The following is a 27,440-nucleotide window of genomic DNA, read 5'->3' as shown; positions in this document are numbered from 1 at the left end:
CTCGATGGCTGTTTTGATATCAGGAAAGCTGCCAAGTGACAGCCCTGCGTGAAAAACCCAGTCAAGAGGAAATGAATTTCCACATTGTTTGGAGGGATATTCGTTATATAAGTGAACGATTTCCTGATCATGAGGGCAGTTAAACATTGTGTGGGATTGTGGAACTTTCTTCCTTGGAAATTCCTATTAGCGTGGGCTGGCTTTGGCTTTTTCTTATCAAAGGGACGAAGACGAGACTAACCGTTTTCAAGACAAGCCGTACGGTGTCGTGGGCAAAGAGCCTGGGCTTTGGAGTCAGACAAACCTGGGTTTGGTTTGGCCTCTGCACACTCCCTAGATGTGTGGCCTTGGGAGAGGCACTTCAGTTCTTTACACTTTAGTTTCCCCATACATCAAATGGAAATGATGCCTGCCTCTTAGCGTGGTCATGGCATCTGGTAGGTCCTTAGCAAGGGGTTAACTGTGGTCTAAGCATATTGGTGACCCAAAGGGTAGTGTCAAAGTCACACCAAAATATGTGTCTGTGGGGAGCGGGGGCAGATGACAAGGTCTATTTCCCACCACAGATCTGAATCTACATCAGCAAGGGGTATTCTTTCCCAGGTCAAAACTTCTCCAGATTCTTCCCCAAAGTCTAGATACCTTGAAGATTCCATTAACAGAGGCCAGAGGAAAAGCAGACTCGAGAAGTTGGAGAAGAAAGGAGGGGTGATGGCTCTTTGCCCTTCATCAAGCTCTGTGAAAATCTGAGGTGGAACAAAACCATGATCAATCATATCCTGCTTCTAGAGAAAATCTTAGTCCAAGGGAACTTCAAACTGATTAATGCCCCCAACTCTGGGGACAATTGGGGAGATACAACAACCACTTTTCTAGTTCATAGCCTACAAGGGCTCCATTGGTAAGCAGATTTAGCATAGCCCCCCTCTTGCTGGTATTCCCCAGCCCTTGGTCCATTCTGTTCCTTATGCTTCAAATTAAGTAATTCAATATTCCTCAAATGCACTTCGGTGTTCCTGTATTCACAAACCGCCCCCCCCCGACCACCTAGTCCAGTGACTTTACTTATATTCTTCCCTACAACCTGGAAAACCCTCCCCACACATCTCCACCATTCCGATCCTTACAGGTTTCCACAGCCTTCTGGAAAATCGGGGCTTTTGGGAACACCTTCTTGAGCCTCTGCCTAAAGTCATCATGTCTCTGCCCCTGAGGACCCAATGGTCAGATGTATGAAATGTGTTTGGTGAGTAGAAGGCACCCAAAACATTTGGACTAATCTCATCTAAAAGGAGGTTGGGGTTTCTGATGATTCACCTCAAAACTTTAGACTTGGGGTTGGGGGCAAGTAACAAAACACGTTCCTTCTGCAGAAAATGAATGCTATGTATGTCTCCCCTAATGACTAAAGCTACAATCTGCCCAAGACGATCTAGGTTAGTATTCTCCAGCTGTCTAGTTTATTACAACCGTGTGCCCTGACTTTGAACTCAGAAAGTATGGTCCCTGAATTTCCTCTCTGCCTAAGAGAAGTCATAAGTCCGGGATGTCCTTGTCATCAAGAACAAGGTATTCTTTTGGGGAAATTACGCTTGACTTCGCCTGAGCTCACCCCTGACTTTCCGGAGCATACCCCCATGCTTCACTCCTAACCCCGTACTACAGAAAGAGTTTTAATTCGTAGTACAGAACTCTGAAACATGTTCTATCTGGGGATTACCCTTTGGGAACCGAGAGCCTGCCAATTAAGCCTCTGCTTCAAAATTATTACCCCAGATCATCTGTAATCACCGGACAGGGACAATGCTATCTTTCTGCTCCCCCTGGGATCACCAAGTCTCTGACTTGGTCCTCTGCTAGGAGCCCATTTGTTCATCCCACAAGCATGTACCGACTTCCTAACACGTGCCAGGAACTTATTTTCTTGAGGCTTGCTCTGTCTACTCTCTTTATGGATAGCTCCCGTTTCTTTTGTTCTTAACATTTTTAAAATTATTTATTTAAAGATTTATGTTATTTTAGAGAGAGAGCACGGGCAGGAGGGGCAGAGGGAGAGAGAATCTCAAGCACACTCCACGCCAAGCGTGGAGCCCGATGCGGGGCTTGATCCCGAGACCCCAAGATCGTGACCTGAGCCGAAACCAAGAGTCGGATGCTCAACCGACTGCGCCACCCAGGCGCCCCCGTTTCTTCTCCTGAAAGACACTATCACTGCTCTTGGCAAAAGGGAACAGAAGACCCCTCAGAGATTTTTTTTTTCTCCTTTTAGTTCTCACGCTCAAGATGTGCTCTCTATAGGCTTCTCCAGATTGTATTCTGTAATTCTCAGTATTTTAAAATTGCATGCTAGGGAGTTTCCTTTTGATAACATTCAGTCTGTGAGAAAGAACACCCATATTCCTTTTTTATTTTTTTGCCTTTGGTAGCCTCTCCAATTATTCAAGTGAAAACTCAGCTACAGAGAAACGTTGGGTCACTCCAGCTCACCCTGCCTGCCCCCCCGAAACCTGAAGCACTTATGGTCTGTTTTGCATATGCAGTCTTTCATGTCCAGCACTGTTGCTTCCCTCACTCATTTAGCCAGCCCCTTCCACGAATGAGCCACTGCTACAGGCTCCTGAGGGAGATGGAAATATTGACATGTTCCCAACATTAACTGATTCGTTAAGAATCATTGACTCCCTACTATATACCAGGTACAATGATAAGCTGTGGGATAAAGGGATTGGCCAAAATGGCGTGGCCCTTCCCCTCATGGACCTTATTAGGGAAAGAGGCGGACAGACATCATGTGGGTTGTGTTCCCAGCTATCACACAGCACATGGTAGGTAGCCACTGAGTATTTGTTGAACGAGTGCAAGTCAACAGCCGAATATGTAACAGCAAATTGTGAGAAGTGCCAGGAACTGAAAACAGGAAATGATAGAATAGGGGAGAGAGAGGAAAAAAAAAAAACGCCGCACAGAAGGCCTGTCTGAGGAAATTGACACTTAAAACCGAGACCTGAAGGATGAGGCTGAGGCAGCCATGCCCAAACCGGAGGTGTGAGCATTCTAGAAGAGGGAACAGTATGGGTAAAGGCTCGGGGGGAAGTAATAGCCTGACGTGTTTCCGTGGGAAGACCACAGTGAGCGAGGGGAAGAGATCTGATGAAAAGCGGCAAGACACAAAGCAGAGGAAGTAGGGAGGATGGATTTTATTCTAAGTGCAGTGAGAAGTCACTGCAAGGCTTTCAGCAGGGAGTTATGTAATCTGATTTGTATTTTTTTTTTAATCTGGCTGTCGTGATAAGAGAGTTGTGGGAACGAGAGTGGAAGCAAGGACACCAGTTAGGAGCCGCAAAAACATCTATGGGAGCCGATGGTTGTTTGGACTAAGGTGGCTGTGGTAAAAGTCAGTGAAATCAAGATATACTTTGGCGATAGAACTGACAGACTTTCTGACAGACGGGATGTGGGGGACTACAAAAGAGGAAAATTTAAGGATGACTTCCAGGTTTCTAGCTTATGTGACTGGGTGGGTGGAGGTGCCATTTTCTAAAATGAGGAAAACTGGGGGAAGGAATAGTCCCGGGGTGTGTGTGTCACTGTTTATTTTTAACACATTTTATTTGAAATGCCTGTGAGGCATGTAAATGTAAATGCCAAGTAGGCAGCTATATATTTGAATCTAGAGCTTTCTAATAGGAAGACAGGACAAGGAAGTTTGTGATAAAAAGCCTTGCGACACAAAACTTACGTGTTCAAAGGAAACATTATGACTGCCCGGGTTAATTGGGAGAACTTGGGGCGCGGGGGAAGGTTGACATCTGAGCCAAAGGAAAGATGAGGGAGAACGTTCCAGGTAAAGGGAACGGAATAGCAAAGGTGGAGGAGAAAAATCTCCAGGCAGGTTCGGAAACAGAAACAGTGCAGCTTGGACGGAATGAGGTTTGTTTTTGGACTGTTAAAAGAGGAGTCTGGAGAGCACAGGGACGGCCACGGGGGTCTCTGTACTGCGCTTGCTCAGCAACTGGGAGCACTAGCATGTCTTTGAGCAGAGGCATAACCTGAGGAGGTCATTCAAAGCAATTTCGTGACAGTGAGGAGAGCGGATGGAAGGAGTGTGAACGGGAGGAAAGTGAGGCCAGTTAAGAGCCGATTTCAGTTTTCCAGGCATGAGATAATAAGGGCCTAAATGGATTGTGGAAATGAAAAGTTAGTGTAAATAGGAGGGACGTTTGAAAGGACAGTTACGATCCTGTTAACCTAACTGGACAGCCGGGAGGAGGCACCCACTTTTTTCTTCCGCTGTCTTTTGCCTCCACGGTACATAAGCTTTGGTAAGGCTGGGGGACACTTTTGAATCTCTCCACCGCGGCTTTTAACATTGGTTCAAGGGGCCTCCCGCTGGTGTGGTTTCACTGCAAATAGGTATCAAAGAGGTAGCTCCGGCATCGCAGTAGATGGACTCGCACCACCTAACTGCGGCTGGAAGCAGCGGCGTGGGGCTGGGCCTAGGAAATGGGCGGAGAGTAAGCACTAGTAAAGAGGAGTTACATTTTTCCAACTTTTTTCTTTTTTCAACTTTTTTCCCCAACTCTTTTCTTTTTAAAGCCCAATTCCCCATATTCTTTCCTACTTTGCTCCTCACTCACCCAAAGCGTGTGTGCATGCACACGTACACACGCACGCGCACGCAGGCACGCACCCCTCACACAGGCTTACTCTCCGCCTCACAAGCTGAACCTTTAATGCTCCGATTGTTTTTTCCGACACCACCTTCCATCCATATTGTCCATATCTGTGCCAAGTCCCAGCTTTTCACAGCCCCCTTCTGAAGAATAAGTATCATTGAGAGGACAGCTGAAAACGCCTCCCCACCGCCCGTTTCTCAGTAATATTTATATTTATTTAGACAACGGGGGCCTTCAATATCCTAGTCCAAATGTCCTGCATGAAAACTAACCAGGCTGCAGGCTAGAGGTGAGGTGCGGCGAGGGCCCAGGGCCGGGGGCAACTGTCAGCACTCATTCTGAGGCTGAAGCCTGGCTCGGACCTCCCCGCCTTGGCCTTACGGTCTCCCTGGAAGACCTGTTGATGGGCCTCCTCTCCAAGGAGGTAAAATAAGCTTGGGAGAGTCTTCCAAAGTAACCTCTGCAGGGGAAAACAGGACAAATATCCGAAACATTCTTCTGCACTACCGGATCCTATTGCGATTGCTTGATCCCACGTCCACCCCCTGTGATTCTTTCTCCTTTACTTCTTCTTTTTCACTGCTGGTATATTTTTATGTGTTCATTGTTCAATGTCTTGTGAAGAGTACCTTGAACTCTTTGGAGCGTATGCGCTATATAAATATAATAAAGCAATGGGTCAACAAAATGTCTACTTTGACAAGAGTGTTAGGTTTTACAATTTCTGATAATATGAGACCAACCCCTTACTCAGCACTAGCCTGAGGGAGTATCAAACAGATCTCCCTGCTCTAAAAGAGCTCCCCCACTTCCTGAAATCCCAGTTTGGTGGCACGTATTTTTTGAATTTGAGCCCTGAAGATTTCTTTTTTTCAAGAATTCCTTATTGACATGCAAATGCCACGTGAGGGTGAGTAGATGGGTCATGATTTAACCTCAGTTCCGTTTACATTAACCCATCACTTCTACCAAACGTCTTTTTCACATTCCAGCTTTTTCCATGCTTTTGTTCATGCTATTCTTCCAGAGGTAATGCTAAATATAACATGAACTGTAAATATAAAATTACCTTATATGTTCAAGAGTCTCTCAACTGATATCTGAATCCAAACCTACTCATTCTTTTTAAAAACGATTTATTTTTTCCAATGTAAGAAGAATAATGGGTTTATTATAGAAAATTTGAAAAAGGCAGGAAGATAGCAAGAAGAAAAAAATATCAACCATAATCCTACCCCCTAAAGAACAACCATTGTCGCCATTGTTGACAGTGTGGTCGTGCTCGTTCTTTAAACAAATCTCAGTTTAGGTCCCATTTCTGATGTGATGCCTTCCTTCAACTTCCTCCCCCAGAACTTCTCTATCATGTTTGTACCACTCACTTGTAGCAGTTAGTTAACTTGGTGTGTGTCCTGCACTTTCAACTAGGTTGTTAGCTCCTTGAAGGCTGCAACCAGGAATTATACTTCTTAATTTATCCCCGAACATCTACCACATTGGACCCAGTATTTGCCGACTGATTTAATCTAAATGAATACAAACCATTTCAGAAAGGGTGTAGAAGAGGCCAAGTTGTCTACATCATGAAAATTAAAGCTTTCAGGTCACCTGGCTTGGTGACTCTCGCTTTTCTGTTCCTGGAACCCCTGAAAGCCTAATAACTAGCCTCCTTCTCCACACCAAAACTGAGTAAGAAGCAGACTGAGTGAGAGCCAGGATTTACTCAAAGATTCTCTATATAAGGCATAAAGGTGTGAGAGAGAGATGGGGGGGCGGGCGGAGAGGGAAAGGGGGAGAGGGAGAGAGAGGAAGGGAGGGGAGGGGGGAGGAGAGAAGACAAGAGTAGGGTAGGGTATAGGAGGGTATATAGAGTATATAGTCCGGTGCTCAATCCAGTATGTGATTTGCCTCCAGCACCGTATACAGGATCCCATCCACTTGCTCTGAGTCAAACCCGATCTCACGAAGCTCCAAGTGAGGGAGGACAGAAGTAAGGAGATAGCTGACGTGGATACGCAGCCGCGTAAGCTTTGCCAAAGCCCTGTATGATGGAGTGAGGGGGCAGAAGAGATGACATGAAGTCATTAGCCAACAGAACAAAATGAAGCTCCTTAAAAATGGGCCTACGTCTCTCAACAATGATGTGTCCATTAGCTAGACAGAAAGAAGAAAGCACGGTGCCACCACGCACAGGGAGACTGACTGCGGCTCTCTAACCAATTCCTCGCTCCTTGGTGGCCTACAAATTAATTAAGGCTTCCTCCCTTAGCTACGGCCAGTCACTGGGGGTCCTAAGGGATGCTTCCCGGTAGCACTCCCAAGCTGATAACTAAACCCTGGGAATTAACCTTTCTAGGTCATCTCCCTCTGGGGTCCGGTAGGAGACCTGAGCCTTCTGCAGCACTTCCAGGTGCGTCTCTGTCTCCTTCAGTTTCTCTTTGAGTTCCTGCTTTTCTTCCTTGGTCCTCTCCAGCTCAGCTTTCAGAATCTGGAATTCGGCTTGGCGATAGCCCATGTGTTTCTTGCTCCAGTACAAGCCTTCCGTCTCCTGGGCAGTGTAGGTCCCCAGCTCGCTCTGGACTTTCTTGAACTCAGAATGCCAGTGATTCCTCTCCTGCTCCAGCTCCTCCACCTGCAGCCCAAGAAACAGAAATTCAATGAGCCCCACGTGCTAGGCGCGCGCTGAAACGTGTCCCTGATAACATTCACTCTGCAGTTCCTCCGTACACGTTCCGCTCAGGGCCCTGCTCGATCCCCAGATAGGGGCGGTAAGCCCACTCGGGGGCATTCAATCTGAGACACCACACAGAATGAGTCGATGGCTTCTGCTGTGTAAAGGCCTCAGAGCAGGAAATGGTCAAGAGCCGCGACTCTCTGGTCTCTTGGTTAAAAGGATCTCTTATTCCCAGTGGGAAGGTGTTGCCCTAACCTTTTGCTGGAACAAGTTCCGCTCAGCCAAAACGCGTTCCAGTTTTTCGGTGGTTCTTTTCAGTTCTTCCAGCTCTCTTTGGTTCTTCATCTTTGGCGTACTGCGACCTCCGCTCTCCTCATAACCCCGGCCCTTCTCCCCAGCAGCTGCGGCAGGGGCGGGACCAGAGGCCACGGAGGAAAAAGGCACCGGGCTCCAAGATTCCACTGTTTTTCTCCTCTCAGCCAGCTCCTCTCTGTTAAAAGGGATCAGCTGAATGGGAGCTCCTGAATCTCTAACGCCTTTTGCAACACCCACAACGGCTACAAAAGGTCCCTTGTTTACTTCCTCCTTGTTTACGGTTGTGCTGCCTCTGTTAGATTCTTCTGCTACCAATCTTGGCATCTGATCTTCTAATTCTTCAGGGAGCAGGGACCCCTGGTGTTGGTCTTGGGCCCCTGAATACAGGACTGACACCTCCCTACTCTGACTGGTATTCTTGCTTGCGTCTGGGTATTCTGGAGAAAGGTACGGTGGTGTGCTTCTCTCGGAACTGGATTTATCATGGCTGTTCTCCCCTTCTGGGTAGGCGACAGGTGCCTCCACCCTCCTGTAAGGGCCAGGCATTGAATAATCTAGAGGAGGTGTTGTCATCTCATTCTGGAGCCTTCTTCGTTTCTCCGCCGGCTCCTCTCCCAGGATCCATTTGTACTTACTGCAAGAAGAAGAGGGAATTCAATGTTAAGCTGTCAAAATACAAGCTCGGTATATTCCGATCCTATGGAGCCTCTCTCCAAACTTCCCGCGTTTAAAACTGACCCTAGCTGTTATCCACAGATCATTTCGGGTTAGGAAAATACAACTCTACCCCCGAACTCCAAACCCTTCCCTCATGCACCTTGCTGAGATAGCAACCAGTCTGAACGGAGAGATGAAATCAAAAGGTACGAGAGTCAGTGTCTGGACATAACAAGACCAAGTTGATCTTGGTAAGAATTTTGAAAATAGGATTGAAACCAGCCTGACTTGGAAGTTTCCAAAATGCAAGGAAAAGCAGCAAAACAACCACACACACACACACACACACACACACACACAGAGAGAGAGAGAGAGAGAGAGAGAGAGAGAGAAACACACATGCAAAATCCCCTAACACGAGAATGGAAAAAAAGGTCATAAAAAGCCTAGTAGAGTATGCGGAGGAAAGCTGAGCCAGCTTGTTAATTTTAAAGTGTCACAAAAACCTCCCAGCATCAAAGACTTAGGCACATTTTTTATATTGCAACAGAACACCATGCAGTTCCTTTGCCAGCCAACTGGATTGTGGCTATTGCCCATTATTCACTTGTAAAAGTTAATTAAAACACAAGGCCCTAGTCAGAATCAAACAAGTGGAAACGGCCAATTCGAGTCATTGCCCTCTTAGGGCAAAAGAACTCCCCTCTGTCAGGGCAAACAGGCACTCCCTCATTTCTTCAGGAAAGTGCAGGAGAGTAAGCGCAAATCGCCTTCCATTTCTGGCTGCTATATGCACTAAGTGTTGAAGGAACTAATGAAATGACTGGCGCCTGTGAAATCCACAGACAATTTAAAATCCTGCAGTAGGATGGGACCCCCCCCTTGCCGGCTAATTTTTACCCCTATAACTATTTTGTCCTCCCTGCAGAAAACCCAGAAATCTCAAGGTAAAAACCAAATTTCAAATTTTCAATGAGAAAGAGTCAAGCATGTTATCTATCAGCCACCTCACAGTATTTCAAAGCTGCCCACTTTTCTCTGCAAGTTCTGAGAACGTCTGTAAGACATCTCAGACCTTAGCTTCTCACAGCCCCCTGAATGTTCTTCAAAACTAGTGTTCACCCAGAAATAAAACTGGTCTACATCCTAATAGGTCTTGCTGTGTCAACCTTAGGGGGAAAGCAAAAGTACTTAGGGGCAATGTGAGAACAAATGTATTCATCTAGAACAGGGCCACTGCAGAGGGTCCCATTTAGCTGTGGTATGGAGGAAGAGAGTCAAACAGTCACTTCGGAGGTATGAAGGAAGAGTATGTGATACCAGATAGCAACACCAAACTTCTGTGAAAGGCAATTAGAGTCAAATCATCTGCCTTCTTTTTGTTTTCCCACCTCCAAGGGTTCTGTCCTTATTTCTCTCCTCATATTTCTTTTCTTTGGTAATCTCATACCACCTCTTGGCTATAACCTCTGGTCATCCTCCCAGCCCTGATCTCTACTGAATTTCCAATAGCCCAGCACACATTCCTTCCTCGCGGTCCCACTGGTGTCTCAGGATGTAGAAAACTGGCCTTCCGTTGTTAAGGTCAAACCCTGTTTCCTCTCCTATGTCCCATTTGTGTTATGACACCAGCAAACTCTCAGTAATCTTATATAGTTCTACTACTATCAATACTCAGGTTGAACCTCACATTCCCTCTCCTGAGCTCTTGCAATGGCTTCCCCCAGTCTCCCCTTCTCTCACCTCCAGACTGCCTACTGCCAAGTTAATAATCTTCCCAAGGTGTTGCCCTGATTGTGTTACACCCTTATTTGAAATCTTTATTTATTGCTCCCCACAACATAAAAGCTCAAATGCCTTAGCTTGGTATTCCATCCCCAAATGTAAGAAATGTTTATTGAGCACCTACTCTGCCAGACAGTGTGATAAGTGCTTAATGTGTATGGTCTCACTCAGTTCTCCCAACAACCCCGAGGTAAGTGGTATGTTTATGTGCATTTGTTAACGAGGATGCTCAGACATAGAGAAGTTAACTTTCTCAAGGTCATGTGGCTAGTCAGGGGCAGGGCTGGGACATCGCTGGGCCCCAGCTTTCTGTCTCATCACTTCCCTTCAAAAACACCACCCGAAAGAAATGCCCATGGTTTCTCATGCTGCTTCTTTTGATTGGAACGCCCTTCTCCTACCCAACACCGCGTGTCTAAAACTGGCTCAAGTGCTACTTCTGAATTCCTACCGCACCTTAGCACTCGATTATAATATACATCGCTTTTTACTGTGTGCGTGTGTGTGTCTTGTAAGTTCCCTCCTAAAGTACTAAAGTATAAGCTCCTTGACAGAAGAGAGCTTAACTAACTGCTGGATGGGAAGGAAGGGACAAAACTCTGCACAGAAGAGGAAATCAAAAAGAAACTATCATGTGAATGAGAGAAAAAGAAGTGGATTTTACTTAGTGGCTCTAGAAGTACTTACTAGCTCTGTAAGTAAAGGTCTGGTTCTTCCCTTTAGGGATTGATTCTTATTCCAGGCCTGTATTCACTCATTTAGAAGGGCTAATTGCGGGTTTATACACCAGGAATTCTTTTCCAACTATATAACTGGTTTCTTCTCATTTTTTTTTTAGATTTTATTTACGTATCTGAGAGAGAGAGAGAGAGAGAGTGCACGCGAGAGAGAGCACAAGCAGGGGAAGTTGCAGAGGGAGAAGGGAGAAGCAGACTCCCCACCGATTCGGGACTCGATCCCAGGACTCCAGGATCATGACCTGAGCTGAAGGCAGACACTTAACCGACTGAGCCACCCAGGCGTCCCATCTTCTCATTTTCTTTCTTTTTGACATACTCCTCAATTGTCTGTCGGCAGAGGAGCCAGCTGGTATTTTGATAGGAGACTGCATCGAATCTGTAGCTCGATTTGGGGAATATTGCCATCTTAACATTATATCTTTTTTTAAAAATAAAATCTTTTTTTTAAAGATTTTACTTATTTATTTGACAGAAAGAGATAGCAAGAGCAGGAACACAAGCAGGGGGAGTGGGAGAGGGAGAAGCAGGCTTCCTGCGGAGCAGGGAGCCCGATGCGGGGCTCGATCCCAGGACCCTGGGATCATGTCCTGAGCCGAAGGCAGACGCTTAACGACTGAGCCACCCAGACGCCCCAACGTTATATCTTCTGATCCATAAACACGACATGTCTTTCCATTTATTTCAGGTCTTCTTTAATCTCATTCAACAGTATTTTATAGTTTTCAGTTTACAAGGTGTACTTGCACTTCTGTTAAATTTATTCCTAAAGACTTCATTTTTGAAGCTACCGTAAATGGAATCATTTTACTGTTCTCTTAAATTTTTTGGTGGCTATGTATTTATTTGAAGTATGGTTAACATACAGTGCTATATTAGCTTCAGGTGTACAATACAGTGATTCAACAGTTCTATTACTCAGTGCTCATCACCAGAAGTGTACTCTTAATCCCCTTCATCTATTTCACCCATTCCCCCCCCCACACCTCCCCTTTGGCAACCACCAGTTTGTTCTCTGTATTTAAGAGTCTGTTTTTTTGTTTGGTTCTTTTTTTTCTTTGCCTTTTGTTTTCTCTTTGTTCACTTGTTTTGTTTCTTAAATTCCACATACGAGTGAAATCACATGGTATTTGTCTCTTTTTATCTGACATATTTCACTTAGCATTATACCCTCTAGTGTTGCAAATGGCAAAATTTCATTCTTTTTATGGCGGAGTAATACTCCACTGTGTGTGTATGTGTGTACACAACATCTTCCTTATCTATTCCTCTATCAATGGACACTTGGGCTGCTTCCTTATCTTGGCTATTGTAAATAATGCTGCAGTAAACATAGGGCTGCATATGATCTATTCAAATTAGTGTTTTCATTTTCTTTCGGTAAATAACAGCAGTGGAGTTACAGGATCAAATGGTAATTCTATTTTCAACTTTTTGAGGAACCTCCATACTGTTTTCCAGAGTGGCTGCACCAGTTTGCATTCCCACCAACAGTGAGAGAGGGTTCCCCTTTCTCCACATCCTCACCAACACCTGTTGTTTCTTGTGTTGTTGATTGTAGCCATTCTGGCAGGTATGAGGTGATAGCTGATTGTGGTTTTGATTTGCCTTTTCCTGATGATCAGTGATGTTGACCATCTTTTCATGTGTCTGTTGACTATTTCTATGTCTTCTTGAGAAATGTCTATTTAGGCCTTTGCCCATTTTTTAACCAATTTTTTTATGTTTTTTTTTATGTTGTGTTAAGTTCTTTATGTATTTTGGATATTAACCCCTTATTGGATATATAATTTGCAAACATCTTCTCCCATTCAGTAGGTTGCTTTGTCATTTTGTTGATGGTCTCCTTCACTATGCAAAAGCTTTTTATTTTGTTATTTGATTTCCACATATTTGTGAATTTCCTAAATTTCCTTCTGTTGTTGATTTCTACTTTAATTCCATTGGGACTGGAGTACATCTTTTGTATGCTATAAATCCTTTCAATTTATTGAAGCTTGTTTTCTGGTGTAACATGTGGTCTATCCTGCAGAAGAGTCCACGTACACTTGAGAAGAATATGAAGTGTTCCACACATTTCTGTTAGGTCCAGTTGGTTTATGGCATTCTTCAAATCTTCTGTTTCTTTGTTGATCTTCTACCCATAATGGAAGGTGGGCCATTGAAGTCTTATTGATATCTATTTCTTCTGTCAATTCTGTCTGCTTTTGCTTCATATATTTGGGGGGCTCTATTTGTTAGGTCCACATATAGGCATAATTATTACATCTTCCTGATGAACTCTGTCATTATAAAATGTCTTGTGTAATATCTAGTAACATTTTTTGTTTAAAGTCTATTTTGTCTGATATTAGTGTAAGCACTCCAGCTCTCTTATGGTTGCTGTTTGCATGGTTTATCTGCTTCCACCCTTTTATTTTCAACCGATTTATATCTTTGAATCTAAAGCATATCTGCCGTATACACGGATATTAAAGAAAAATCCAATCTGGTATTTTCTGTCTTCTGATTGGATAGTTTGAACTAGCTGTATTTAATGTTATTATTGAGATGACAGAATTTACATCTGCTATTTAGCTTGCTGTGCTCTATATGTGCCATGCCTTCTTTGTTCCTTTCTTCTTCTACTGTTCCTCTTTTCACATTATATGGACATTTTCTGGTTTAGCATTTACAAGTCTAACACATTGCTATCATTATTACTTTATGTAATGTTGTATCTTTTGAGGAAGCTGGGAGAAGAAAGCAGAGCAATTCCATATTTATAATGCTTATAGAATCTGCTAGATCAACCTTATTTTTCCATTGAAAATTTTCTTCATTTCTTATTATGGTGTTCTCTCCTTACTGCAGTACTGCTTTGCTCCCACTCACCTCCTTTGTGCGGTTATTGTCAAACCTTTCACATTTGTGGATGAGCCCAACAATAACATTGTACACATATGTAAAATTATATACAAATATATACATATTGTTTTATTAAATTATTCTTTAAATTAACTTAGTTAAGAATAGAAACAGGCGGGGGCACCTGAGTGGCTCAGTCGGTTAAGCGACTGCCTTCGGCTCAGGTCATGATCCTGGGGTCCTGGGATCGAGCCCCACGGGCTCCCTGCTCAGCGGGGAGTCTGCTTTTCCCTCTGCCCCTCCACTGCTCATGCTCTCTCTCTCTCAAATAAATAAAATCTTTAAAAAAAAAAAAAGGAATAGAAACAGGAAAAAATGCCATGATATTGTCTTTTATAATGAATTAGTTACCATTGCCAGTACTCTTGTTTTTTCATGTGAATTTGAATTACTATCTGGTATCACTTGCTTTCAGCCTAAAGAACTCCCTTTAGTATTTCGTGAAAGGGAGTTTTGCTAGAAACAAATTCCATCTGCTTTTATCTGGGAAATGTATCATTTCACCTTCATTTTCTAAAGAGAGTTTTACTGGATTTAAGATTCTTGCTTGACACTCTTTCTTCTTTTACTACCTTGAATATGTGATCCGACTGCCCTCTGGTCTCCACTGTTTTTGTTGGTTGGTTGGTTGGTTGGTTAGTTGGTTATAGTTTCAGAGGTAGAATTTAGTGATTCATCAGTTACAAATAACACCCAGTGCTCATTCCGTCAACTGCCCTCCTTCATGCCCATCACCCAGTTATCCCTTCCTTATAATGGCTGCCTAGAGGTCTTTGTCTGCTAAATCCAACATCTGGGTCTCTTCAAGAGCAGTTTCTATTATCTGCTTTCTTTTTTTCTCCTATGTACAGGTCACACTTTCCTGTTTCTTTGCATGTCTCATGACTTTTTTTGCAGCCAACTGGCTATTTTATCTTTTTAAAGACTTTTTTTTTTTAATTTTAAAGTAATCTCTACAGCCAGCGGAGGGCTTGAACTGACAACTGCGAGATCAAGAGTCGCACGCTCCTACAACTGAGCCAGCCAGGCGCCCTGACAGTTGGATGTTTTAGGTAACACAGCACAGCAACTCTGGTTACTGCTCCCATCTCCCTGAGTGGTTGACGTCGTTGTTCGCTTGGTTGTTTATTTAGTGACTTGGCTGAAGAAATCTGAGCAGGAATATCAGAGGCTGTATACTGTGAAGGAAACCGATTTCTTCTTGGTTTCTCCTCTTACCTGGCAATCTAGGGGTCAGCCCTGGGTCAGCATAGGCCACTGACTGGTCAAAGACTGTGCTTAAGCCCCCTCAGCCAGTTAGATTTTTACCCTTTCCCATTGGATGTATGTGTGGCGTGGAGGCCGCTATCACAGTTCAAGGAATCTGTTTCGGCCCCACATCCGGCCAGGCAGTAACGGCTTGGATTTTTCCCTCTTGAATCTCCTCGGAGAGGGCACAACTTTGAGCACGTACGTGGTCTTCCAGTCTATCAGGATATGTGTGATTTCTTTTTCAGCCTGGTTTCCTAGGAATTGTTCGTGGGTCAGAAAAGCATATGAATGGGCCAGTGGTTGGTCAGAGGCTGTGCGTAAGCCCTTAGTGCCAGTGAGGGCCCTGTCCTTTTGTTGTTTGATCTGCGTGAGGCTCGAGGACTGATGTAAAGTCCACTGCATGTCCTGGTCTGACTGCTCCTGAGTAAATGGAGCCTTGTGTTTATGCACAGCCTTCCTAATCCAGGGCTGACTGTGATCCCAGGAGAGTTCTCTTTTGACTGGCTTTCTCCTTGGTTCTCTCTGTTACCAAACTTCTGACCTCTCGGCCATTTTGCTCATTGTAACGTGTATCACAGAGCTGAGTGCTCCCTTAATTACTGCTCACCGAGATCTCCGTTATTTTTGACAATGCTTTTATGAATGGAATGTTCCGTGATCCGTTCCATATAATAAAAGTCAGCTCCTTCCAGTAGAGCCAAGTTCTTCATCTTTAAGGCCTCTTGCCCTAAGCAGAACCTCAGTGCCACTGTGCAGAAGTGGCATGAAATAAAGAACATTTTCTTTATGAATGTGGATGCTGGCATGTTTTCTTGGGCTTGCTGCTTCCGGCATGAACCTCTGTCCTATAAGCATGCTGGGGCTAGAGCAACAGGAGTCCAGTATCGTCAGCACGCTTTCCCTGGGGGAGAGCCTCCACCCTGAGTGGGGGCTGGGTGGGAGGAGAGAGACCTAGTCCTCCGGGTCTGCCTGGAATAGAGCTTAGGCAAGACAGAACTAGGGGACACGAGAAATGTCGGAGGCCTGTCCGACCCAGGTGAAACCACAGCTCTAGACTGGGAGCTAGGGAAAGAGGGAGCCCACAGCTTCTTGACCGCACCCGGCTGGATTGGAGCTCCCTGAGAAGTTTTTGTAAAATACAGCTTGGAGGGGGACGGGAGCAAGCTAAATGCTGAAGACTCTTGCGGTTGTCTCTGAGATTTCATAGGTTTTCTTGAATGAATATGTATTTGCTAAATGCCTCTAGGACAATTTCCAGGAACTTCAAATGCTTGTTTTGTTTAATAATATTTTCCAGTTAAATGGTTATTTGTTGGTGAAAGAGTCCATGACACTTCACATTTCTCCATTCTGGAAGTCTCTCTCATTAAAATGTTAATACTGGCTGCTGAATCCATCTTATTCACTTATAAAATTGTTCTTCTGTTTCTACCTTGTGTTTGTTGTTTTCAAATATTCCTTCAAACATATTAGGATGTCTGTCTTCCTCTCCTTCGACTATTACAGTGTAATTTGGATGGTCTCTTTTTGTTATCCTTTTTAAAACATGAACTAAGGGGCGCCTGGGTGGCTCAATTGTTAAGCGTCTGCCTTCGGCTCAGGTCATGATCCCAGGGTCCTGGGATGGAGCCCCGCATCGGGCTCCCTGCTCGGCGGGAAGCCTGCTTCTCCCTCTCCCACTCCCCCTGCTTCTGTTCCCTCTCTCACTGTGTCTCTCTCTGTCAAATAAATAAGTAAAATCTTCAAAAATAATAAAAAGATAAAAAATAAAACATGAACTATTTATCATTAGCCTTTGACATACAGTTTATTCAAGGGGTCTCTAAACATCTAAATAAATTACAGCTACTAATTCTCTCCTTTGTCCATATGCTAATGGATACTTTGGACCTTACGTTTGTAACCACACGTATGAAACCTAGCATGTATTGGGGATACTTACATGTATAACTTTGACTGCCATAAGCTCCTTCATTTTTGATTCCATCGCTGCCTTAGAACATTGCCTTTCATACAGCAAGCACTCAAATATATGCAGTATGAATGAACAGAAAGGACTATTTCCTTTAACAGAAATAAGCTAAACGATTATGCCCACTTGCATCCTGGCTGAACTTACTCTCCACTGCACGTCCTCCCATCCCCTTGGCTAGTTTGTGAAACTCACAAAGCTATTTCCAATGACCCTTCAGGGGCCCCTGCTAGGTCATATAACTTACCCCGCTCAAACTTTTAAAAAAACTCTCTTGGATAGTATGGGCTTTATTTTATCTAGAGTTGGAAAGCTATACTACATGACCCAAGGACCCTTATCAGCTTCAGGTTTTGATAATAACAAAGGAGACCTTTGTAACTCCTAACTAAACCTATTATTTCATTAACATTGTTGTACCAAGAAAACCCTGTATATTTTACCAAACTCTTGTGTACCTTCATTTCTCCCTATGAAAAGGCGGATTCTTTGCGCTCAATCTGAATCCCCTTATCCATGTAGCTTAAAATGACATCCTCAGCTTACTGAGCCTACATAAAATATGACATTAGCAACATCAATGATCACGTTATCTCTTTCCCTTGAAAGAATATTATTCTCAAATTAAAATTACACACAAATGATGTACTTTGCCTGTCCTCTGTAGCCAAAACCCAAATCTGGATGTGGCCGTTCGGTAAATAATGCTTACAGAAATCCCATTAAAGCCTGATGAAGTCTGCCACCCAATGGTTATACTGCCATACTGCACACATTAAATACACACATACATGTATCCGCGTCTGTGACCTCCTTCAGGGGACTGGAAACCACTCTAGGGTAACAAAAGAAACACTGAAGAAAAAGGAAAAGACAGTGGTCGCAGCAGGGAAAGGACAGCCTTCAAGAGCTACGACAGCTTGAAATGCCAATGGCAATTTGGATGCGTGGCCACCTCAAGGAGATCGAAGCAGAGAGGCAACAAGGTGCTTCAAAAACACACAGCGCTTTACTGTATGTCCCTCCCCACCTACAACGGGAGTTGGAAAACTACGGGTGGGAACAGACTCAAATGAGACTCAAGGCCCTGAGACGGACTGGACTATATTTTGCTGCACAGTTCAATCTTAGAAACGGCTCCTGCCACAGGACTCCGATTTCACAGTAGTTACTGAGTGCCTCCTAGCTTCCGAGGCATCATTCTAGGTGATCTCACACCAATTCTCATTTAATTCCTTCAGAGTTTTGTTAGTGTCGCTCCTAAGATAGCTTACTTCCTCTCAAGACCTTTTGTTCATGTTCAGGGGGGTCATGGGCTTCTCCCAATGTCTACAGGGCTTAATTGTGGAAGAATCACAGAATAGGGGACTTGGCCACATGTGGAGATGTTTGTCTAGATGAGAAGCTGAAAAGACCCACCTACGAAGCAAGACACAAGGAAAAGAATCAGTACCATCAGGGGGGAAAGCCAGGAGTCGTTTTTTGGGGGGTTTTGTTTGTTTGTTTGTTTACCCTGTTATGTATATACCATCGCTTCTATCCTAGACTAGATTAAGAAAATACCCCAAATGAAGAGGTCAATGAAAAGTTCATAACCCATGATATAACAGTCACGTTACTGATGACTGCAGAAGTTTCTACTTTTAAGAGCACCTCTATCCATGCCTTATGGTCTGGCCCTGCCAGAAGCGAGAAGCATAGCAGAGAGGAGAAGCCAAGTCCTAACTAGGAGTCCTGAGTTCCAGTATCATGGTAGTAGAGGGGCAGCCGTATCTTCCAACACTTCAAATACCCCTGTTATTTAAGAAAAAGAAAAGGTATGCGCCTTCCTGTTATAAAGACTAACAAAATTATACCGACGAGGTGCTAGAAGATGCACAAGTGAAACCCAAAACTAACTCATATTCACAACTGGCTCTAGGAGACAATGAACGAGAAGGCTTGCCTAATGGCACAAACTTCTAATAGTTATTTTTTATACGTGGCCAACATGTGCTAGGCCTATGGGGCCCCACGGGACCTCAATATTCCTAAGCTTAAGGAAAGAAAGAACGCTCACCTATGTGACATTACCTTACATTTGGAGTGCACATTATGCTTTTCAAAAAGTTTTCACGTCCATTATTTCACTTAACACAGTTCCCAACATAATGTGAATACAAAATACATAAAAGAGTATTTGTTGGATGATTACCTCAAAAGAGAGAGACAGACAGACTTGACACAGCAGTTGTAATGTTGAAAACTTGCAAGTACACGCAACACACAGTTCTATTACCCCCACATCGTGTTTCTCCATCTGAAGTCCATGCTAGGCCTCAGGAGAAACATAAACACCATAACTGTCCCAACTTTACAGGAAAACGGACCCCGGGGCTTACTACTGAAGACACACTACGTTTTCTACCCACCTGGAAAACTGAAAAACACTGGAATCCAGAGGCTTAAGCTGAAGAGAAGGTGTCCTGCTTTCTTCTCCAACAGAGGGAGGCCGGCTAGGTCTGTCCATTCCCTCGTATCCAATTGTCTTACTGTTCAATTCATCCATATCTTGAATAGCAGGGATCTTCAGTGGATTAGCAAGTACCTAGCAAAGAAAGAAGCGATTCATAAAAATCCCAATTTCAAACAAAATACCAAAAGGATGAGTCAAATCCTTCTGATGCTAGGAGAAAACACTTGGCCAAATAAAAAGAAACTGGTTTCCTACACAAAACAAACAGCGCGAGGTAATGTACACTAGACCACTGAACCCAGTTCAGTTATAACCTTATCGGCTGGACACCAACAGACCTCCCCAACTCACTTATTGGCTCCTAGAGTCATCCCACCCACAACACACACCCAGGCCCCCTAATCACCATCTAATTCTCTCCTGTGACCCAGTTTAGGGCTGGGTGTTCACTCCTCTGAGATCTGTGATGCGGGCAGGGGTGGAGAGAATGAGCATTGCAGCAAGTGTCAGGGCTGGTTTTGGAGAAATGCATGCGAGAGACTAACGCATATTCACAGTGCACACACACAGAGACATGCATCTAAGATCTTGTGGGAGAGCCAGCTGAGGAAGAGAGTAGAAATGATGAAGGTGGAGGTATATAAAGGGGAGGTAAACTGAATGAGGACAGGGCGGTCCCAGGAAATCTCGCAATCTCTAGATCAGACGATTAAGCCAAGACATTAAGGTATGAAACCTGTGTATTCATATGCCTGGGTCTCGGCAGGATGTCACAAGAAGAATTAGTATTAGATTGCCTCTATCCTCACCAGTCTGACCTACCCTGACTGGGGCGGGGGCGGGGGGAGAAGGTGAATCTAACATGCTACTAGCAGATATCTCTGGGAAAGAGGGTCAAGAGGAAAATCATGCAGAAAGGCAAGGTTGGGTGGGGAAGATACATGGGTGCTATGGTGGCTGTCAGGAAAGGAGTGTCCCTGAGGACGGCCAACCTTATTGCACCCTTCAGCGTCCGGAGCTGGGCAACCATGTCCGAGAGACAGTGCTCCTGAAAATTCAAAACAGCAGAGTCTTTATAAAGCCAGCCAGCCTGAAAGCAGGGATAGGGGAGGGGCACAGAGAACCACCCCTTCTTCCTGAGAGGAAGGAGGAAGGAATCATCCCTGAATCCTGGAAGAAAGGAGACTGAGGAAAAACCAGACACTCAACAGGAGCAGCCGGTATGAGGATGGAACACAACCCTGAATGTTCTGTGACACTGAACGTGACATTCACACTGTCCAGAATCAGTACGAAATCCAAATCTGGGAAATAAAAGATTTGGCTCTTCTATTTTTGGTGATCTGAACATCAGTAACAGATCAAGGCAAAATCAAAAGATCCAATGGAAAAAAAGACCACCAGAAGAAATGGTTCATTATTTCTATGCAGCTTTCAAGACTGCTGCTCCCTTCAACCTATGTCCTCTGTTGGGGAAAATTTCGTGTGAGAAAAGAAAGAGGGTGGACTGTCTCTCACCTGGTGGTTCTCACTGTCCACTGGCAGCTTCTTCTTCTCAACGGCTTGATCTCTAGGAGAAGATAAAAGTACTATTTAGTTCACTCGTGAAATTTCTCCATCTGCAATGGATTTCCAATTGTAGATTGAGGTTATAATGTTCCTTCCGAATTAGAAATAGTGTGGGCCTCACTGAGTAACTGAGGGTGTCTTCCTAAACTCTGCCACTGAAGAGAGAGATCAAATGCTCCATCAAAAGAGAGAGGGGGAGGGGAAGGTGAGAGACAGAAGACAATCATGAGTTAGACATTCAGGAGATGATTAGAAAGAAAAAAATAAAAAGAATTGGGAGAACAGAGAAGTGAGAGGGAAATCATTCAAAGCCAAAAAAGAAAAAAAAAAAATCATCTCTTCTCAAAACTTCCCCCGTCCTGTTACGAAGGGTCAGGCCCCTCTACTGTATGATCGAGAACCTTAGGTATACTCAACTGTTTCTTAGCTTTGCTCAAGTACAGGTCTTCATCGATGAGTTCTTGTTCCTCTGGAACAGAGCATCTCCTGCAGTACAGAGAAGAAATCATCTTTTGGAAACAAAATGTGCCCTTAGGTTTTACCGTTTACTTTTCTTACAACTATGACGAGGCAGGTCATAGAGGTCAACAACCCTCTGACACTATAGAGTTCAGATTCCACTCACATTACAAAACCCGTGTGCCAGGTTACCATGTAACAATTCTTTTATTTTTTTAAAGATTTTATTTATTTGAGAGACAGAGAGAGCGAGAGAGAGAGAGTGCGCACATGTGAGCACACGCAGGAGCAGGGGGAGAGGCAGAGGGAGAGGGAGAAGCAGACTCCCTGCTGAGCAGGGAGCCCTTTGCGGGACTCTATCCCAGGACCCTGGGATCATGACCTGAGCCAAAGGCAGATGCTTAACCGACTGAGCCACCCAGGCATCCAACATGTAGCAATCTTACTTCAAGGCATACCATTATCTAATTATTTTTGGTGTATATATCACCTTTCCCCAAAGACATTCAAAGTACTTGACAGCTACAAAACTCCTATGATGGTGGATGGCAAGAAGCATAATCTCTATTATTACACAGTGGATTTCAAGCACAAGAGAGACCTGCCTGAGGATCCACACAAAGAGATGATTGCTGAGACTAGAACCTGGGTCTTTTGCCTCTGGTTTACGAAGAAAGTAATTCCCAAGGTGCAGTCTAGAAGCATGAGAATCCCTAAACTAAGTGATGATACCTGAAGAAGAAAATCAGAGGCTATGACAGAGGGAAGCAATAAGAGATTAGGAGCTGACGTTGTAAAAACAACACAGCGGAGACTAGAGCACAGAGGAGAGAAAGGATTCTATAAATGGAAATACATCTGCTATATGTAGAGAGCACAGGGAAGAGAATCTCAGGAGTAAACACTAAAAGGAGTACTAGAAAATGTATTCAATGAACAAAAGCAATCCTAGAACAAATAAACGAAAATTAGTAATAACTGGAAACCCTATGATATACCCGTTTTATAAGGAGGCACGTCCCGGAAGGTTATGTCTTCTGGACTAAAGTGTAAACCGACAAAAGATCCAGGCTTCAAAAGGGAGACTGCTAAGCACTCAGTCCCACATTCTAGCCCCCAGTCCCGGTTACTGTCCAGGGAGAGGGGCTTCAGGACATCAGTAGACGATGATGGGGGAATGCTTACTCGTCATAGACCTAGACCTCATTTACTTAATTTCCTCCATTTTAAACATTTTTCTGAAAACGCATACCCTGTTTTATTATCTTTTTTTTTCTATCAGCATTTATCCCACAGGAAAAAAATATTAAGAAAGTCACAGCTGAAGTGAAGCAAAAGGAGTTATTCTTTTGAACCTTTGTGACTACTGAGTCAAAGTGAAAATATTTGTTAAATTGAAATGAATGCTCACCAATATGCCAGGCAGTATCTAGCTGTTAGATCCTGCAGGGTACATGTGAACAGATGGCATTAAATGCACAATAAGGTACGACGACAGATTTAGGCAGAGGAAGGGAAGCATGGGAAGAAAATCATCAACCCCACCTGAAATGTAAAGCCCTTGGTCTCGAATAGTTTACAGTCTCTGGAAGAGCCAAAGTATATACATATGAAAACCATCTAAAGCATACCAAACAGGATGTGAACAAAAGTGTCAAGAATTAAAGACCACAGGAAGCCAGCATAAAATCACTGTAAACTATTGTCAACAGGAGAGGTATCACACAAGAATACTTCGGCTTCCCAGAGGGCTGTGGTGCAGGTGGGCAGACGGAATGCAGAAACTCACTGCAAGCAGGCCGAATGACATGGTCAAGTCACGGAGGAGGGAACAAGCACGGCGCGCGCAGGGAACACTGGAGCTGCAGGTCTGGCCAAAGCATACGGTTTGCGTTGAGGTACAACAAAAACAAAGGCTGGGCAGGTAGGGTGGGGTCGGTTAGCATGGGGCTCGGATGCCAGGCTGCAGAGTGCGGACTGGAGGTCAAGTGTTTTAAGTGGGCAAAATGAGTGCAAGGGGGTGGGGTTCCAGTTATGGAATGAGTAAGTCCTGGGAATAAAAGGTACGGCAAGGGGGAATATGGTCCCTGGTACAGTAACACTGCCATATGGGGACAGAGGGGAGCCACGCTTGTGGTGAGCACAGCAGAACGTACAGACTTGTTGAATCACTATGCTCGCCTCAGACATCTGAAAGCAATGTAACATTATAGGTCAACTATACTCAAAAAAAAATCTTTTTTTAAAAGTGTTTTAGAACGCAGAGACAAATCAGGAATTTTCTCTAACACAGCACTGAGTCCCAACCTTACCTGTACTTCGGATGGGAATTATAGTAACAAAACCATCTTGCAGGTAATGTAGATGGATCAACCTTGCCAGGAAGCTTCCTCCATTTAAGACACTCATCACACTGTACCCATGTCTGGTCAGGAATCTTCCTGAATGAAGGAAAACAGAAGTATGACTGTGTATATCCTAGCTCTGTGCCCTTACGTTAGAAAGGCGCACCCTAAAAGTGAAAGAACAAAGTTTTATATATGAAATATGTTAGAACTGTTACGTTATGGTCAAGGTGTCTAAAACATGTATCTTGAACGTCACAAATAAAATAATAATAGAACTATACCAGATATAGGTATGAAAAATAGTAACAAATATTAACATGTTAAGCTACCATTATTTACAGAAGTGAATCGTATTTACCCAGAATCTCTTGTTCTAAGCAAACAAGAGGATAATTTTAACTCTAAAATTAATTAACTAGGGAAAAATTTATATACATATAGATATGTAACAGTATTACCATGAAATAAAACCCATAGAATCATTTTATTTGCTTCCATCCAACTGTGTGACAGGGTTGAAATGCATTTGTGGAAGTCACGGAAGCATCATCATCATCAAATCTCCCCCATTTCCCTGCAGACTCCCTAGTCCTCTCTTTTTCTCTGTTTGAAAGTCTTTATTTATACTTCAGTCAAAATTTTATTAGGTTGATATTCCCAACATTAATCTTAAAAAGTCCTATAAATGTGAATAAATTTCCTAACTAGATATGGTGGCTCCAGGCCAACAACTGGGTTAAATTAAGGTTTTTAAAATCCTTCCAGAGTTCTATGCTTAAGACACAAAGCCACTCCCGTCGCTGCCAGGAAGCATAACCCAGTCACCTATACCTCAGTGACTGTGTAGCTCTGAGAAAGGAGATGGTCTGTATATAACAGAAGTAGTCCGCATCTGAAGTGTGAAAAGCAGACTGGAGGGAGAAGGCTGGAGAAAAGCAAAAAGAGGGCAGAAAGCACCGAGGACCGATCTGAGAAACACGTAATTTAGCCTAGAGCATGATGCGTGTATGTTACATTTATACTGCTTTTCTAGTGGCCATTGCAATACAGCCATAGGGTTCTTTTATGTCTTAGTTCAATGTTCTCCTTATCTTTTTTTCTTAGAGAGAGCACGCACACGCGTGTGAGCAGGGAGTGGAGTGGGGAGGGGAAGGGGCAGAGGGAGAGAATCTTAAGCAGGCTCCATGCCCAGTGCGGAGCCCGATGTGGGGCTTGATCTCACGACCCTGAGATCATGACCTGAGCTGAAATCAAGAGTCGGACGCTTAACCAACTGAGCCACCCAGGCGCCCCTTCCTTATCTTTTTAAATGATGCTTTTTTTCTAGCTATAAAAATATAAGCTTATTATAGAAAAACTGGAAAATACAGAAAAATATAAAAAAGAAAAGGCACTCATATTTCTACTACTCAAACACAATGTCCTCTTCTTGTTTAAAACTCTGTTTTAGGGACGCCTGGGTGTCTCAATCGGTTGGGCGTCTGCCTTCGGCTCAGGTCATGATCCAGGGTCCTGGGATCGAGTCCCACATTGGGCTCCCTGCTCAGCAGGGAGCCTACTTCTCCCTCTGCCTGACGCTCCCCCTGCTTGTGCACGCTCTCTCTCTCTCTAACAAATAAGTATATAAAAATCTTTTTTAAAAAATAAAACTGTTTTAACAAAGAGAATTCATACATGTTTTTGGACATATAGCTTCTTCCCCTCTCCTAGTTCCAGGCTGCTCCAGCCTTGTAACCTCTAAGCTCCAAGCTCAGACCTGACCTCTGGTGTCCACATATTTCCATACAGCCACTGTTTTACTTAGAGTCAGAGACAGCAAAAAGCACTTTCAGAAGTAGTGGGAGGGGAGAGGAAAGGTCATATTGGCTTTGGTTTTACATGTAGATGCACAGAAGAGCTGCTTACAGAAGTATACCAATATTACTGCCTTGGACACAAGCATTAGAGACAGCAACTCCTTTCCTCAGCTTACATCAGACTACAGTAGATCCTTCCACCCAGGCAGACAGGAGAGGCATTTAGCTCGTGCTTTCAATAAATAGGTAGTTGAAGGGGTTACACCATATTCCCCTCACTGCATCCCTCCAGAAGAGTGTCATGGCTAAGAACTTGGGTTTGGGGGGCTGACTGCCTATATTTGAACCTTGTATCTACCACTTTCTACTTGTTTCATCTTGAGCAAGTTAAGTTCTCAGTGTATCAGTATCTACATTCGTAAAGAGGTAAATGATGATTCTGTCTACCTCATAGGGTTGTTGTAATGATCAAATAAATTTACATGTAAAGAACTTAGACCAGGGCCTGGCATATAAGTACTCAATAAATAATAATAATTATTACAATTCTGCCTCCAGAAAGGTTGTATAACACATACACACACACTCCAGCAATATATGAACATCTGCTTCATTGCATTAATCACTGCTTATTTGCAAGGCAAAAAAAAAAAATGGCATCTTGTCTAAGTTGGCATTTCTTTGAAAACCACAGAGTCTGGACATGAGAAGAGATCTTCAGAATAAGACAGTGATTCACACAACAGCCGATCATGTTGCATTTGAAATGAAATTTTATATCATACATTTGCCTGATAATTTCCATTAAAAAAAAAAAAACACAGGGGACAATCCCCAAAATAAACTCTTAACACTCTAATCTTTGTCATGACGGTGGTGGTGGTATAATTGATTATGTATGTGTTGTTACACATTCCATCCTCTGCTTTATGCTCCCTTCCTGGCTCACCGAGGCATGTCATCCTGATCCACAGTTCTGTATGTAACTGCCCATCTTAGATTCAATAAATTCTACCTTTTTCCTGATATGCTGGGTTCTCTACTTCTACCCTCAAATTCCTTGGTACAGGTCCAACAATGTTCACTAAGAATAAAGTGAAGGGAAGTTTGCTAACATTTCTGAACACTTATCATATGCCAGGTACTATGCTAAAAATGTCATGCTAATTTCATATTCTCACGGAGGTGAAGTAACTTACTTACCGAAGCTCACCCAACTATTAAGAAGCAGATCCAGATTTTCAACCCGGGAGTGTCTTATTTAAATGGCCATAATCTTCCACTATATCACACTGCCTGTAGGATAAACTCACAGTCCTAAACTCTTCCTATTTAAGAGCCAAACCATGCAAGTGTTAAACCAGAATGAAGAGGTCTAGAGAATGATGAAATTAGTACCTGTGATTTCCTATTTTTACTTCATTAAATTTCCTTACGTGAAAAGCACCATCTTACTACTCTTGTTCCTTCCATTTGTTCTAAGGACATCACCCCTGATACTTTTTATATCCTGTATTTACTACTCACGGTATTGGCCTGGCAATGGCTGAGGTCTCCAAATTCTCTTGGGATGTCTTTTCCTTCCAATAAGCATTGAGCTTCTGGGCAAGGGCATTTATTGTCAACCTGAAAGAAAAAGCAAGAAGAAGCACGTCGATGCTGAGGATCTGTTGAACAATTTTACGATTTTTGAGATGCTCCCATTTAGCAGAAGCCGACAGTGTAGAATATTCAGCCTAAGTGTGAACATCTACACTTTCAGAAACTAAGGTGGGAATCCACTGCCTTTGCAAATTACATGTCAAAATGATGAAGTCGTAATGTTAAGTGGTCATTTTG

The 27,440-nt window shown here is 43.6% G+C and overlaps 1 protein-coding gene across 2 annotated transcripts in view; it reads right to left on the bottom strand.

Moving 5' to 3' along the window:
* Positions 1 to 5,795: 5,795 nt before the first annotated feature.
* MORC4 (MORC family CW-type zinc finger 4) overlaps positions 5,796 to 27,440 on the bottom strand; it is a 51,053-nt gene continuing 29,408 nt past the window's right edge. The window contains exons 10-17 of one of the 2 annotated variants that reach the window (XM_028089738.2): positions 27,129 to 27,227; positions 23,770 to 23,898; positions 21,416 to 21,484; positions 20,948 to 20,999; positions 19,386 to 19,561; positions 7,606 to 8,299; positions 7,025 to 7,308; positions 5,796 to 6,717 (exon numbers count right to left, since the gene is read on the bottom strand). In XM_028089738.2, the coding sequence (XP_027945539.1) occupies positions 6,564 to 6,717; positions 7,025 to 7,308; positions 7,606 to 8,299; positions 19,386 to 19,561; positions 20,948 to 20,999; positions 21,416 to 21,484; positions 23,770 to 23,898; positions 27,129 to 27,227 (1,657 nt within the window). In that variant the 3' untranslated portion in view covers positions 5,796 to 6,563. The remainder of the gene's footprint in view (positions 6,718 to 7,024; positions 7,309 to 7,605; positions 8,300 to 19,385; positions 19,562 to 20,947; positions 21,000 to 21,415; positions 21,485 to 23,769; positions 23,899 to 27,128; positions 27,228 to 27,440) is intronic. The other variant, XM_028089739.2, reaches the window with a different exon arrangement.

This window comes from Eumetopias jubatus, unplaced genomic scaffold (genome assembly GCF_037043125.1).
Source record: "Eumetopias jubatus isolate StellerSeaLion01/CBP00866 unplaced genomic scaffold, mEumJub1_p1.0 scaffold_11, whole genome shotgun sequence".
Taxonomy (NCBI): Eukaryota; Metazoa; Chordata; class Mammalia; order Carnivora; family Otariidae; genus Eumetopias; species Eumetopias jubatus.
Note: the sequence above shows the minus strand (reverse complement) of the source record. Positions and strands in the feature narration are given on the sequence as shown.